General features: G+C 50.6%; 4 protein-coding genes across 4 annotated transcripts; 3 read left to right on the plus strand and 1 right to left on the minus strand.

The window, feature by feature from the left end:
- Positions 1-4,153: 4,153 nt before the first annotated feature.
- Positions 4,154-5,321, minus strand: Asppvi_003157 (metallophosphatase domain-containing protein; the record flags this gene model as incomplete). Its single annotated transcript, XM_043299129.1, has 2 exons — positions 4,154-4,914; positions 5,123-5,321. 2 exons carry the CDS (start codon positions 5,319-5,321, stop codon positions 4,154-4,156), a joined length of 960 nt encoding a protein of 319 aa, XP_043155064.1.
- Positions 5,322-6,258: 937 nt separating this feature from the next.
- On the plus strand, positions 6,259-7,231 carry Asppvi_003158 (60S ribosomal uL13 domain-containing protein; the record flags this gene model as incomplete). Its single annotated transcript, XM_043299130.1, has 4 exons — positions 6,259-6,327; positions 6,418-6,553; positions 6,708-7,020; positions 7,093-7,231. The coding sequence occupies 4 exons, from the start codon at positions 6,259-6,261 to the stop codon at positions 7,229-7,231; spliced, it is 657 nt and encodes a 218-aa protein (XP_043155065.1).
- A 986-nt stretch (positions 7,232-8,217) lies between these two features.
- Asppvi_003159 (putative AMP-binding domain protein) lies at positions 8,218-10,212 on the plus strand (the record flags this gene model as incomplete). The annotated part of the gene is made up of 5 exons (XM_043299131.1): positions 8,218-8,364; positions 8,452-8,647; positions 8,707-9,153; positions 9,214-9,843; positions 9,905-10,212. 5 exons carry the CDS (start codon positions 8,218-8,220, stop codon positions 10,210-10,212), a joined length of 1,728 nt encoding a protein of 575 aa, XP_043155066.1.
- Positions 10,213-11,523: 1,311 nt separating this feature from the next.
- On the plus strand, positions 11,524-13,397 carry Asppvi_003160 (putative ubiquitin ligase complex F-box protein GRR1; the record flags this gene model as incomplete). The annotated part of the gene is made up of 3 exons (XM_043299132.1): positions 11,524-12,255; positions 12,314-13,000; positions 13,056-13,397. 3 exons carry the CDS (start codon positions 11,524-11,526, stop codon positions 13,395-13,397), a joined length of 1,761 nt encoding a protein of 586 aa, XP_043155067.1.
- Between the last annotated feature and the right edge of the window lie 400 nt (positions 13,398-13,797).

Raw genomic sequence — 13,797 nt, forward strand, 5'->3', positions numbered from 1 at the left:
GAAGACGCTCGATGATGCCACTGGAGGTGGAGGAACAAATGAAATTCAATCGGGACGCTTCCTCTGTAGGTTGGGTTGGAATGGGATACGAGACTGCTGAAATGATTATGAGAATGACAAAGCGATGGTTTTGATGTTGGCACTTTGCAAAAGGCAGCGCTGTTGGTAGGAATTATGTAGTAGTGAAAAGCCCACGCATAAAAGAGTGAGCGTGTCCCTGGGGCCGTCTCTTTCTAAGTATCCAGCTGATTCTCTTCTTTTGCTGTTTTTGGTTGCCAGGGAAGGGATGATCTCAATTCGAATTAGCGGTCAAAAGGTGGGCGGAGTAGCTGGCAAGTGGATAGATCGATTAATTGGTAAATGATTAGTATCGAAGACGAGGAGAAGTAGAGGATGAAGTGAAACCACGTTTAGGGACCCGCTTGGTGTCGCTCAGAGTTGGGCTGTTGGAGAACTCGGAAGAAGTGGAGGACACTTGATAGATAGTAGTAATGGTAATGACAATCAACATGGAACAATTGGAGAAGGTCTCTGACGATTCTTAGGATGAAGTGATATATAGCTAGTCTAGAAAAGAATCACCTATGCCGGATATCAAAAAGGAATCAATTGACTAGAGTGAGGTTGCTAGAGATCCTCAGGAGGATGCTCCAGGTACCAGTCCTGCTGAATGGAAATCAGGAACAGGATGTGATACAAATAGTCAGCCATGAATCAGGCTGGAAAGAATGATGAATGATTGACGATGCGGTGCGCTAACAGGGACTCAGCAACAGCCCTGTGCTTGCTTGCTACACTACATGATCGTTGGAGATACTCATCCTAGGGAGTATCACTATCACCCCGTGAGCAGCAAGCAGTAGTAGTTAGTATATTTGACGAAGAGCATACCCTTTATGCCAATAAGAGCAGCCGTGAGCCTTCTTCTCGCCCTATTTTGCCCTCGCCTGGTATTGAATAAACTCAGTTCCTCGTTCCAGCGTTAGGGGTGGAACGTCTGCAGGACAACAGAAAATGGGAATACCTCGTCTTTGGTTTGAGAACCCACTTAATCCTGATGATCCTTCGGTGTACAATAATACTGACAATGCTTTGGCAGATGAGCAAGCCAGCCAGCCAGCAGTGCAACCGTCATCAGCCAAGGCTTGCGGGGGCAATTTCAGAGTACCCCTCCATGTTCCATCATGACTGGATGGTGTGCTATCTGAACATGAACTAATCAGCTTCTAGGGGACAACACCTCCAATATGCAGTCTGACCACCGCTATCCTCTCAGAGGACTCTGTTGCAGCCATGTCCTGCAAAAGGAACGATGAACAGAAAACCCCGCACTAGTATTTTGGCGCCCGCTGTGACTGACTGGCTGCGACACTGGCCACACTTCGTATGTCCTCGACTTTTGCCCGATGATCTCTCCTCCTTATAGGTTGACAGAGTTCCATCGCCTTCGCCTTTGCCGGGGTCGACTTACAGATCCAATCATATCGCCGAGATGCCCTGTCTTTTAATGGTCCGCCTCTCTGCATCTTGCCTCACCCATTGCAGGTGGTTGCTGCCCTCGCGGTCTAGAATTGGCTGACCACCTGGTCCCCCTCGGCTCTCGTCCCACAATACGGAGGACAGAAACAGGTTCGTCATTCCCCTTGGTTTTCCTTTTTAGGAGCTACTGTGATCTTGCGCCTTATTCGCTAAGCAGGTAGTAGTGGAGCATTACCTAGAGATCACATCGCTCATGTGCGGAGTTAGTTTTACATGCGACCTTTTATTCAGGAACACCGAATTATCGTTGGCTGATGTTTTCCAACGAATCCACGGCTACAACCCTCATCGATCCGATCCTCGCTCGCGTGAAAGTGGTCCCGTGGGTGGCTCCCGGCCGGTTCCGTGACACTTCCGCCGAAGGCAGTACAGGAGTCCTGAGATGTCCATGCGAACGGTGTCTTTTCCTTATGGTTTGGACAAGTAGATGGTCCTTGAATGAGCGGCTAAGTTGGGAATTGGCTTAATCACATTCATAGCACTAGGCTTCCCTCGCTTTGGCGCCCCATTGAGGCGAATAGGACGAAAGGAAGAACGGATAAACATCCTTTGATGTGGCTGACTCCCCCAAAAGCTCGAACCACAGCGTAATCTGACAGGGCCGGGGCCTGATGATGGCTGCCACCCTACTTCGCGAGCTGGCCTATCCCATCCCTGTTGAGACAGTATGCCATCTCCAGACCTTGGAGCGCTGTCGAACATGAAGTGGACGCTTCTGGAAGCATAATTGGTTCCTGGGAAAGTCATCCGCACAGGAGGTCCGTTCCAGAAACGAGCCAACCACCGGCACGCTCTGCCATGCAGTGATGATTGCCCCGGCATTAGCCTGCATGGCTAATGCTTCACCTTCCCTGGTCGAGCATACCCAGTCACAGGCTCAGGCGCCCATCCACTGGTGAGTGAGCATAATGGGCAATGTCACATTTTCTGGGGTGTGTGATGTATCTTGTCCGCCAAGTGACCGACGGCAACGATGCAAAGCTGTCACAGAAGCCCAGAGTCTAATTAAACGCTGAATCCAGAAGTAGGTACTAGTGGCTGACCCCATGTGGCCTGCAGTTTCTTCAGTCTCCGCTTGTGTCCTTTCGACGATCATCAAGTGATAGATAGGAGATAGTAATTGGCTTTGATGAATTACCAATATGCACGCTGTACATATGAACCCCTGGCTTTTACTCCGTACATGTGCTACTTGCAAGGAAAATCAACTGCTCGGCTTGCACCAAATTAGGCGATCCATGGCTTGCCGCACCAGAGTCAAATTGTGGGGTACTACAAGGCGCAGTAAACACCTAGAAATAGAACATACCCAGGCATTTACCCAAACAAACGCAGCTCCAGTTCCTCCGAACATCGCAGCTACCACCAGGAGCAATTTACTGCAGGCAGCGTAGTTGCGTAGACGACTAAGCTGCGGGTATGGAGATACAGCCACAACTCCCACTAGAGACATCTCCCGATCTGGCCAGGCGCATCTAACCAAGCTTATCAATAGGCGGCTAGTTATCCATCATCGAGATCTTCCTCCACTTGGAACAATCAAAATGAAGGACTCAAAAGTCCGAGACTTAGTCTCGCCCCACTCAGGAGCGATTGATTAATTCAAGGTTAGCGCGCCAACCCCAGCAGACGGCGCTGTCGGCGATACTGATGGAAACTGGAACAAATAGATGCTGACTAACGATAAGGAGTATTCAGCTAAGGTAGGTCCACGCCTCTACTCAGCAGCCCACATTCCTACAGGTCGCATCTGAACTGCTGAAAACAATTTTTATGGCTGAATGTTTAGATAAGATCTTAGCCGCTGATGAAACCTCAGCTCTGGGGATTTGTTCATAGTAAGTCGAGGTTCGTCATATAAGACACTCGCCTTAGATTCTTCTGTATTTTTCACGCTATACTTGTCTACGAGGCCTGAGAGTAGGCCTGATGGCCCGCCTGAGTGGTCTAGGACCTTGCGACAAGCAGACACAATCTGCGTGGTGTGTTGGTGAGATCATCTTGACATTGGCAACTACAAAGTATCTGCTTCTKGCAGAAGGTCAAGCTATCACCGCGCTAGATTTCCTCCGCCATTCATAAGGCGGTAACAAGCGCTCTACTTGGGTGTGAGGTCTGGTATGGTCAACCTTAAGCTGGTGACATTGCTCGATCAGGTGATGGAGGGGTCTTGCGGATGACCTTGGACATTCGTCTAGTGTTAATAATGTTTATCAGGTTGGAAGTCGTTGATCAGGTTTCTGTAAACGACTATGGTGTGATGAGACAGTGCTTCGGTTCGCGATCTTCAAGTCCGCGCCTGTCATGTGGGGGATGGCCGGGTGCTCAACGGATATCGTGGTCAAAGGGTGTGGACCCATTTAAAATCTTGGAGAAATGATGTAATGGGGATGGCCCGAGACCTCGCTCTGCTTGCCATAATTTCATTGAGCTCATCAAGGCAGCTATGCACCACCCAGAAATGTAGTCTATCTATTCGCCCGCTGTAGGTCAGAGCTCCATTGTCCATTGCGAGCCGCACAGAGCATACTAGTCTCATAGGTTAACGAATACAGCCTCAGACTGGAATACTTGGTATATATGCCAAAGCTTCAAATATTGTAGGTTTACTGGGCTACTCAGGCTCTGTCCAGGTCGGCAGCTGCAGGTCAACTACAATAGGAGGATGGAATTTCCTCCCCCCTCGGTGCGGCCATTTGCTTGCCACGATAGCGGCGTTGACAATGCACGTCTCCTTTCGTCGGAAACGGATATCGTCACTGCGTGTATCCTGGATCAAACTCGAAAAGAGCGGGAAAGGCGCATTTTGACTCCGTTGCGGACTGTCAGGCATCACGGATGTTGAGGCTGTGGTTGAGGACAGTAGCAGGGCATTCTGCGTGGGTGTGAATGATGCCGTCGGCAAATCTGGATTCGCGGCAACAGAGTAGCCATCGTTGTCCAGACGCTCGGCCTTTTTGCCCGTTAGATCAACTAGGTTTTGCTTCCTGCTTTCTCGAGGAGGCAGGACACCTCGCATAACGTGATGCTCGGTTTGTTCCGGTCCGGAATTGGTTGACGATGGTGAGGACCATTTGACCCTCTCATAGCCCCGAGCCTCATGTACATGACCGCAAACGGCAAGCAGAGGTCTCACCTTGCTCAATGCCTGACGCAGGGCCTTGCACCCGACGGGCTCGCCAATGTCCAGGCTGTCACAATGAGAATGAGGCGGCGTGTGTGTGATGACAATGTCAGCGTCCAATGGAATCTGCCCCCAGAGCGCAGCAGCGTCGGCCGTCTCGTATCCGAATGCCCAGTTCCCCGTGAACTGGGAGTAGGGCGAGCCAAAGACTTTAAATACGGTCTTGGGGCCGTCGGCCCGGGTCAAGCGGACTAGTGCTGACTGATGCTGAAGAAATACTATCGAGGGGGATCCTGCCCTCACAACTTCCATGCATTGCTCGGGGTCTTCTAGATGCTGATTATGGAAGGTCGATCCGTATTTAGCATAAAAGTTTGCGTCTAACGTAATATCATGATTGCCTGGACAGGTGTGCTAATCAGTAACGCGTATACTACCGCGTGCTCCAAGCAGACTAACCGCAGACAATTATCTTGACCTCATAGTCGGCCTTGGAAATCCATTCGATCGTTTTGCGCAACTCAGATAGACTGCCTTGGTTCGTAAGATCTCCCGCGTGAATCAAGACATCTCCCGCTGGTAGTTTGAACCCTGCTTCTGATGGCGTGTATCCGTGCGTGTCAGACACACAAACAAAGCGCGTCTTTCGAAGCCTCATCAGTCGTCTAAGGCTGTATATAAGACGGCTTTGTTGTCATTCGACCCTTGCAACAAGGCTGCCAGAGACTGTTCAAAGCTGGAATTAACGTAGCAGTAGCTCAGCCCCTTTCAACTAAACTGGCTCGTATTAGCAACCGCGAACCAAATGACTCATACAAGGCTTTGAAGGGGATTTCGAGTTACGAGGACTAGTGAAGCATAAAAAGTGTTCAGGACAAATACTATGACCTTTGCCCGCAGTTTCAACCTCGGAAGTCCTAATATGAGCACAGGTCAGAATACGTCGACCGATCTTAGCCAATATGAAGCATTGATACTTTTAGACCATGCCAAGAAATGTCATGAAATTTGATCGTTGGCCGATCGTTGATTAAACTATCTTGAGTGAGTCAAATAGGTAGTACCAAGAGCTATGTCTGTAAGATCATAAGGCTGTCAATCTCATTCCATAGATCAAATTTGAAGTCGCGATCTCAGGCTCTAGATCGATGCCGGAGTTGGTCTGCCGAGTGAAGACATTGACATCACTGGCGACAATCCACGGAGTAGATAAAACCATAATGAAAGACAACTAAATACTGCTTTTCKGTGGAACAGTCCGAGACTGGCCTATCAAGAAACAATTTGTCTTTTTGGACCCAGGAAGTGTCAAACTGGGCTGGAATAGACCAGAGGGGCAAAAGAGGTGGTCCACGTGATCTCGAGCCACGGGATTGGACCGGGTTAGGGCTGCGGCCCTCAATGACCTTTCCACACAAAGGGTAGTAGCTTCGCTTAGCGATCTAACCTGCGAACCCATCCGACTTCGTTGTGTGCGTTGAACTCGACCACAACGACAACAACCGCCGACAACATACATCCCAAGGGAGTATCCTAGAGCAGCGCTCTTCCTTTCGCTGGATATTTTCCTTTTGAAACGGTGACAGAAGAGCAGGATGTCCTCCATCGAGCCAGTCGTGCGTAACCCCTTTCACCTGCAGACCGCCAAAAAGCCTCGTCGTCTTGTGTGCTTTGGACATTTCAAGGACGGAAGACATTATGGCCTATGTTATCTACAATTACAGTGATCGCTGACTTGTGCTGGGAATTTACAGGTCGTCATTGACGGCAAGGGACACCTTCTTGGTCGCCTGGCCAGCACTGTTGCTAAGCAGCTGCTTAACGGCCAGAAGATCGTCGTTGTGAGATGTGAAGCCCTCAACATCTCCGGCGAGTTCTTCCGTGCGAAGCGTACGTTATCCGATTCGTTTTTTCATCCCCTTTGAAGGCGCAAGACCTGGATGGAGCAGAGATACACCGAGACCTGGAGACACTTGGAGATGTTATGGCTGTTTGGCGCCGGTTTCGGAGCAAAAAGCTGACATGGTCACTTTCGATGATATAGTGAAGTACCACGCCTACCTTCGCAAGATGACTCGTTACAACCCCACTCGTGGTGGTCCCTTCCACTTCCGTGCTCCCTCCCGCATCTTCTACAAGGCCGTCCGCGGAATGATCCCCCACAAGACCCCCCGTGGTGCTGCTGCTCTGGAGAGACTCAAGGTCTTCGAGGGTGTTCCTCCCCCCTACGACAAGAAGAAGCGCGTCGTCGTTCCCCAGGCTCTGCGTGTCCTCAGACTCCGCCCCGGCCGCAAGTACTGCACCGTCGGTAGACTCAGCCACGAGGTTGGCTGGAAGTACCAGGACGTTGTTGCCAGGTGTGTATCCATCGCTTTGGATCATTGGTTTTTCTGGTGTTATGGACATGGCTAATGGATGATTCTTTTCAGACTTGAGGAGCGGAGAAAGGTTAAGAGCAGTGCATACTACGAGCGCAAGAAGGCCGCTCGCCGCCAGCTCGTCCAGGCCCAGAAGTCGGCGAGCGTTGACGAGAAGACCAAGAGCCAGCTTGCTGAGTACGGATATTAGATACCTCGTTGCGCGGTTGGTTGCTTGTCTCAGTGATGGGTTGGGTTGGGATCGCAAACGGTCTATCTTTCAGCGAAGTTGGACGGCAAACCGATCGACCTTTTTTCCCTTGTCCCTACCTCGTCATGCATTACCACAAATGTTCATGTTGTGACGGACATGGAGGCTACAGGAACCGATTTCATATTCAAAAGTAAAAAATACGGAGTCGCTTGGGATGAAAGGTTGTTCAAAATAGCTGACCGTTATTTCGCGCCGTCGCGGTTTAATCCAAAGTTTTCTCGAGTTAAGAATGACTCTCATGACCATTGACAATGCTCGTTTCAATCCTCTGTTTGTTCCGTTGTTCATCGTTTGTTTGACTGTAAGCCTAGATCTATCGCATGTCAATCAACGTAGCCTGTTAGCGGTTGGTTCCCACTATGCCTGAGTCTCGGGATCGACACGTCCAAGTCATCAATGACCAGCCTCGGATGTTACGGGCGTACGGAGAGCGGATCGAGTGCGGATCATATGGGTACTTGGTAGATACTGGGTGTGCTTCAGGAGTGATTGTGTCAAACCTAAGGTGATTGGTTACCCTGAATGGTTCAGGACACACGAAGGATAAGCCGGGCTAGACTTGCACTACAAAGTATATATCTGATTCGAGAACGATCATTGAGCTCTTATATCGTTCTCCTTCAGGGTATTCAGCGTCTTCTTGTAGCGATAATAATTGGACAAGAAACGAGGCCTGTGGAAGAGTCACCCGCATCCCGCTTGGTAGGCTGCGGGTAAGCCAATTTCTCCGCGGTCCAACGCAGTTTAGCACCCGATCATCCCCCGCATTTTGTCTCCGATTCGGCTCTGGTTGTATGGTGCTCCCCTTGTTCCGCGAATCCAAACACCAGCAATTATATACAGCAGGGAGTACTCGGTTTCTTGTACCTTAGGTTTACGAATCTGGACTCTTTTGTTTGGCTACCGCTACCAAGCCCCTAGTAATGTCATCTGTCAAGACTCGCTTGTCGGGTCTACTGGGCCATCTCGTAACCCCCGAAGCTAAGGACCCTGCTCCGCAACATCGCATCAACTACCACACGCTCTCGCCCACATTCTTCTTGCCCCGTGCTGCGGCGATCGAACCTGATGTGAGACTTTTTTTGCTTTGCGGTGCTTTTGTAAAAAGCGACTGTTTTGGTTTCAGTGAACTAACCGGCGAAACCATTGGCTGATAGGCTGAAGCCATCTACCACGTCACTGCAAATAATCAGGTTCTGCGGAGGACATATATAGAGACTGCAGATCGTGCTAGAGGTCTTGCATACTATCTCAAGAAGCATGGGTTCAAGCGGGTTGGCATTCTGTGTCCGAACACCCCTGCCTTCCTGGAGTCTATCTTTGGGATAGCTGCTGCTGGAGCAGTGAACATTGGTAAGCGCAAGACCTTTCCCTCGTTGCCTGCGGCAGAGGTTGACCTTGACACCAATTAGCTGTTAATTACCGGCTCAAGGAAGATGACATCGCCTACATCTTCACGCACTCGGACGCCGAGGTCATCATTGTGGACAAAGAATACCTACCACTACTTCAGGCATACCGAGCGGCAAAGCCAGACATTCCCGTCATAGTCGACACGGATACGGACGCTACAGAAGGCCAACTCTCCGGTCCTTTCGATGAGGCTGTGTTACAAGGCCTCAAGTATGACGCCGACACAGGCGCAAAGGGCTGGGATGGGCTGGAAAGCCAGGCTGTTTCCGAGGACGATGTCATTGCGCTGGCTTATACCAGTGGCACAACAGCCCGCCCCAAAGGCGTCGAGTTCGCTCACCGCGGCTGCTACCTAGCTGCATTGGCCAACGTGATCGAATCTGGCCTGAACTTGCGACAAGGCCGCTGCCGTTATCTATGGACTTTACCTATGTTTCATGCAATGGGTAAGTCATATGCTCTGACCCAGCGGCGCTAACCTTTTGTCATCCAACTAACTCTTCCAGGCTGGACATTCCCGTGGGCAGTGACCGCCGTCCGTGGCACCCATTACTGCCTGCGAAAGATCGACTATCCGGAGATTTGGAGATTGCTGAAGCAAGAACACATCACCCATTTCAACGCGGCTCCAACGGTGAATACCTTGCTATGTGCTGCCAAGGAGGCCGAGCGACTTCCGCGGCCGGTCCAAGTCACCGTAGCGGCCAGCCCACCGACCCCACATCTTTTTGAGCAAATGACCAACTTGAACTTGCATCCGGTGCATGTGTACGGAATGACGGAGACATATGGGCCGATTACCAAAGGGTACTACATGCCGCAATGGGATCAACTGCCGGCGGAAGAGAAATACAAGAAGATGGCAAGACAAGGACATGGCTTCTTGACTAGTTTGCCCGTTCGAGTCATCAAGACGGACGTCCCAGAAGGAACCATTATTGACGTCCAGCGAGACGGCAAAGAGATAGGAGAGATCGCCTTTGTGGGCAACATCTGCTCCCGGGGCTACTACAAAGACCCCGAGGCCACGCGAAAGCTCTTCGCTGGGGGCGTCTTGCACTCCGGGGATCTAGCGGTTTGGCACCCAGACGGAGCCGTCCAAATCTTGGACCGAGCAAAGGACATTATCATCAGCGGTAGGCAATATTTGTCCTTGGTGGTGGCTCATTCAACGCAATGCTGACCAAGGCCGAACAGGAGGCGAGAACATATCATCTGTCGCTCTCGAGTCGATGCTCGTTACCCATCCCGACATCCTCGAAGCCGGTGTGGTGGCAGTCCCAGACGCACACTGGGGGGAGCGACCCAAGGCATTTGTGACTGTGAAGCAGGGAAAGCAGGTCGATGGAAAAGAAGTGATCGCGTGGGCCAAAAATCACAGTGCGATCAGCAAGTTCATGGTCCCTCGGGAGGTGGAAGTGGTGGCGGAGCTTCCCAAGACGAGTACTGGGAAGGTGAGGAAGAATGTCCTTCGAGAATGGGCAAAAAGGGGGAGTCGAACATGATCAGTGTTGGCAAAGGGAAGATCTCGTTGAGAATACGAGATTGCGAGTGTTGTTAAGGGTATCCTTGGGTCTGCCCCTTTCTGGTGGTAGACACTAAATCGAGACATTTTTCCCACTATCGACACTAATCTTCTATGGGACCCACGGCTGCCAAGCCTATGATGGCATGCGATGATGCGAACTTGCAAGATGCAGCACTCGATAATGAGAGGAAGTACGGAGTAGCGAAGAGGGATATCATGGTTGATGGGGACGTCTAGAAGATTGCCTCCAGTAAAGCCAATCGCTTCACGTTGCCATCGCCGACGAAGACTGGGGCTTGCGGTGATCACTTTATTATCAATGATATATTTTTGGATCCAAGATTTTGATACCTGTCAATCCCAAGGACCTTGTGTATAAGTGTAGATATTAAGGGAGCTAGCGACGGTGAAGGCCACCATCTAAATACTATTTCTTTCCAGCCAATCGGTGCGCAAAACAATCGACGCCTGTATATTCACTTTGATCCTTCCTTAGGTCCATGAGTCTATTGCCTTGCACATCTTGAGATCCTGGAATTTCATCTATATTCCAGGTCAAATCTGAGGTATGAAGATAAATCCCCAAGACAAAGAACGTCGATCCTACTGTGATGTCCAGCGGCGGGACTGGACCATCATTCTTATTTGCCTCCCATCTACCGTAGACTACTAATCATCCATCTCTTTGGCAGCCGCCGCCGACCTTGTGCTGACTCTCGTCTTCTAGCCGCCCGATCGAAACAGCTCTTTGGGTTCCATGATAGTTCCCACCCACCATACCTACAGTTTTCTGTCTGTATGATGCTGCTCTAAGCATAAAATCTCGATAACTCCGTCACGACTCTCCCTCTCCATCGAGCGTTTGTCGTTTCCTTGGTCAATAATCCGCCCGCCCCAAACCTCCATTCTCCGCTCCTCAGCCCCTCCCTTACCTTCCGGATTATTGTGCAACTGCTGCAGGCACGCTCGGACGCGCGTTCCTATCGATACCTGTCTTCTATTCCCTGTTTCTCGTCCCTTTTTCCTAAACGCTGCGACGGGATTCATCGGCCGGGTTGGACGCCGCCGTGCTCTTGCTTTCATTTCCCTTTTCAGATTGCCTACAGGGTCTGCTGGTGTCAAGGGATACCGAACGACAGTCTCACGCCTTCGAGCTACGGATCTGTGCTGACAGCGGTGTCTTCTCATGTCAAAGTACTCATGAATAACATATCTCATGCTGTTGGAGAATCTTGATCAAGCAACCTTCATCACAAGACCTCCCCAGGCTTCACGCCCCCAATCCAGAATGCCCCGCTCACGGCAACCACTTCGCTTCTCGAGCGAAGTTCCCTCCGAGTCCTCGTCGTCCACCTCTCCCGATCGCACCGTCGATGATGATACCGACTTCTTCATGGCCCAGGCCAACGATTCGCAGTCTTCCGTTGGGGTGGGGAACTTCCGCGAGCCTCGCGACCAGAATTCCAGAAACACAGTAATTCCGCCGATCGGACGTCTACCGCCGGAGCTCCTTATCTCGATATTTGCGAAGCTCAGTTCAACTGCGGATCTGCTGAGTTGCATGCTKGTATGCCGAGGGTGGGCTGCCAACTGCGTCGGGATACTGTGGCATCGGCCGTCGTGCAATAACTGGGATAACTTGAAGAGCGTAACGGCGTCCGTGGGAAAGCCGGATAGTCTTTTCGCATACTCGGAGCTCATCAAACGACTCAATCTCTCCGCGTTGACGGAAGATGTCAGCGATGGCACCGTCGTCCCCTTTGCTCAGTGCAAGCGTATTGAGCGTTTGACCCTGACGAATTGTTCGAAGCTTACGGACAAGGGTGTCTCGGACCTGGTGGAAGGCAACCGGCATTTGCAGGCTCTGGATGTCTCAGATCTACGATACCTTACCGACCATACTCTATATACTGTTGCCAGGAACTGCCCTAGGCTTCAAGGACTCAACATCACTGGGTGTATCAAAGTGACCGACGACTCACTTGTTGTCATCTCGCAGAACTGCCGACAGATCAAAAGAGTGAGCTCTAAAATGTTTCTGATCGAGTTACATTGCCTATACTAACAAGTACTTCCAGCTAAAACTTAACGGAGTCTTGCAAGTAACGGATCGGTCAATCCTATCCTTTGCCGAACACTGTCCGGCTATCCTTGAAATCGACCTGCACGATTGCAAACTTGTCACAAACCCCTCGGTGACCTCGCTCATGACCACACTTCGAAACCTTCGTGAACTGCGGCTGGCCCACTGTGTCGAGATCAGTGATGCAGCGTTTCTAAATCTTCCCGAGTCCCTCTCCTTTGATAGTCTCCGCATCCTGGATCTGACCGCATGCGAGAACGTCAAAGATGATGCTGTCGAGCGCATCGTCAGCGCTGCGCCTCGCTTGCGGAACCTAGTCTTGGCCAAGTGTAGGTTCATCACCGACCGTGCGGTGCAGGCCATCTGCAAGCTCGGAAAGAACCTCCACTACGTTCATCTGGGTCACTGCTCCAATATCACCGATCCTGCGGTAATACAGCTGGTGAAGTCTTGCAACCGGATCAGATACATCGACCTAGCTTGCTGCAACCGTTTAACGGATAACAGCGTTCAGCAGCTGGCGACTCTTCCTAAACTTCGACGAATCGGCTTGGTCAAGTGTCAGTTGATTACAGATCAAAGTATTCTGGCTCTGGCACGACCCAAGGTGTCCCCTGATCCTCTCGGTACTAGTAGCTTGGAGCGTGTGCACCTCAGTTATTGCGTCAACCTGTCAATGCCGGTAAGTTCTTCTGACATCAGTTCACGTTTCTGCCAGTACTGATTTGGATATCTAGGGAATACATGCTCTGCTCAATAATTGCCCTCGGCTCACACATCTCAGTCTCACTGGTGTGCAGGCTTTCTTGGTTCCGGAAGTCACCCGCTTCTGCCGCGAAGCACCTCCGGAGTTTACCCAACAACAGCGAGAAGTGTTTTGTGTCTTTAGCGGTGAAGGTGTCAATCGACTTCGGGACTACTTGAACCATAGTCCTGGCTCCACCCGCGAAATGACGGAAGCTACCATGTATGACGATGACGAAGAGTTGGACGAGGACGAAGGTCAAGTGACTGGCCTGATGCATGCGACAGTCATAAACGACGAAGACTATATCGATATCGGACATGCTCACGGTTGATACCCCCTCTGCTATTCCTTCGAGCGTGCTTTTTTCCGTGCGGCCTTTTGTGTTTCTCTGCCTTTCTTACCCTTCATCTTTTGCATGACGTTTGTGTCAATTTTGGCATTATCATTCAGGGAATCATGGCTAAAGAGCGGGCGTCCCTATCATTTCCACCTCATACGTACAAACTAGGACTGTCAGATTTCATCGTCTGGAATTGCATCAATAGCGGTTGATACAACCTGGGATTCGGGTTATTCATGTTTTTTTTATTTTATTTTTTTACTTGGGTTAGGCATATATATGGCTTTCATGTCTCCTTTAAATTCACGGAGCTGTCAATCTTCGGTTGTCAGTTGCTTTTGAAGTAGATCACTGTCACATGTGACTTATGTCATGGAGTGGAGACTCTGAA

The sequence above is a fragment of the Aspergillus pseudoviridinutans genome (genome assembly GCF_018340605.1).
Source record: "Aspergillus pseudoviridinutans IFM 55266 DNA, scaffold_2, whole genome shotgun sequence".
NCBI classification, from domain to species: Eukaryota; Fungi; Ascomycota; class Eurotiomycetes; order Eurotiales; family Aspergillaceae; genus Aspergillus; species Aspergillus pseudoviridinutans.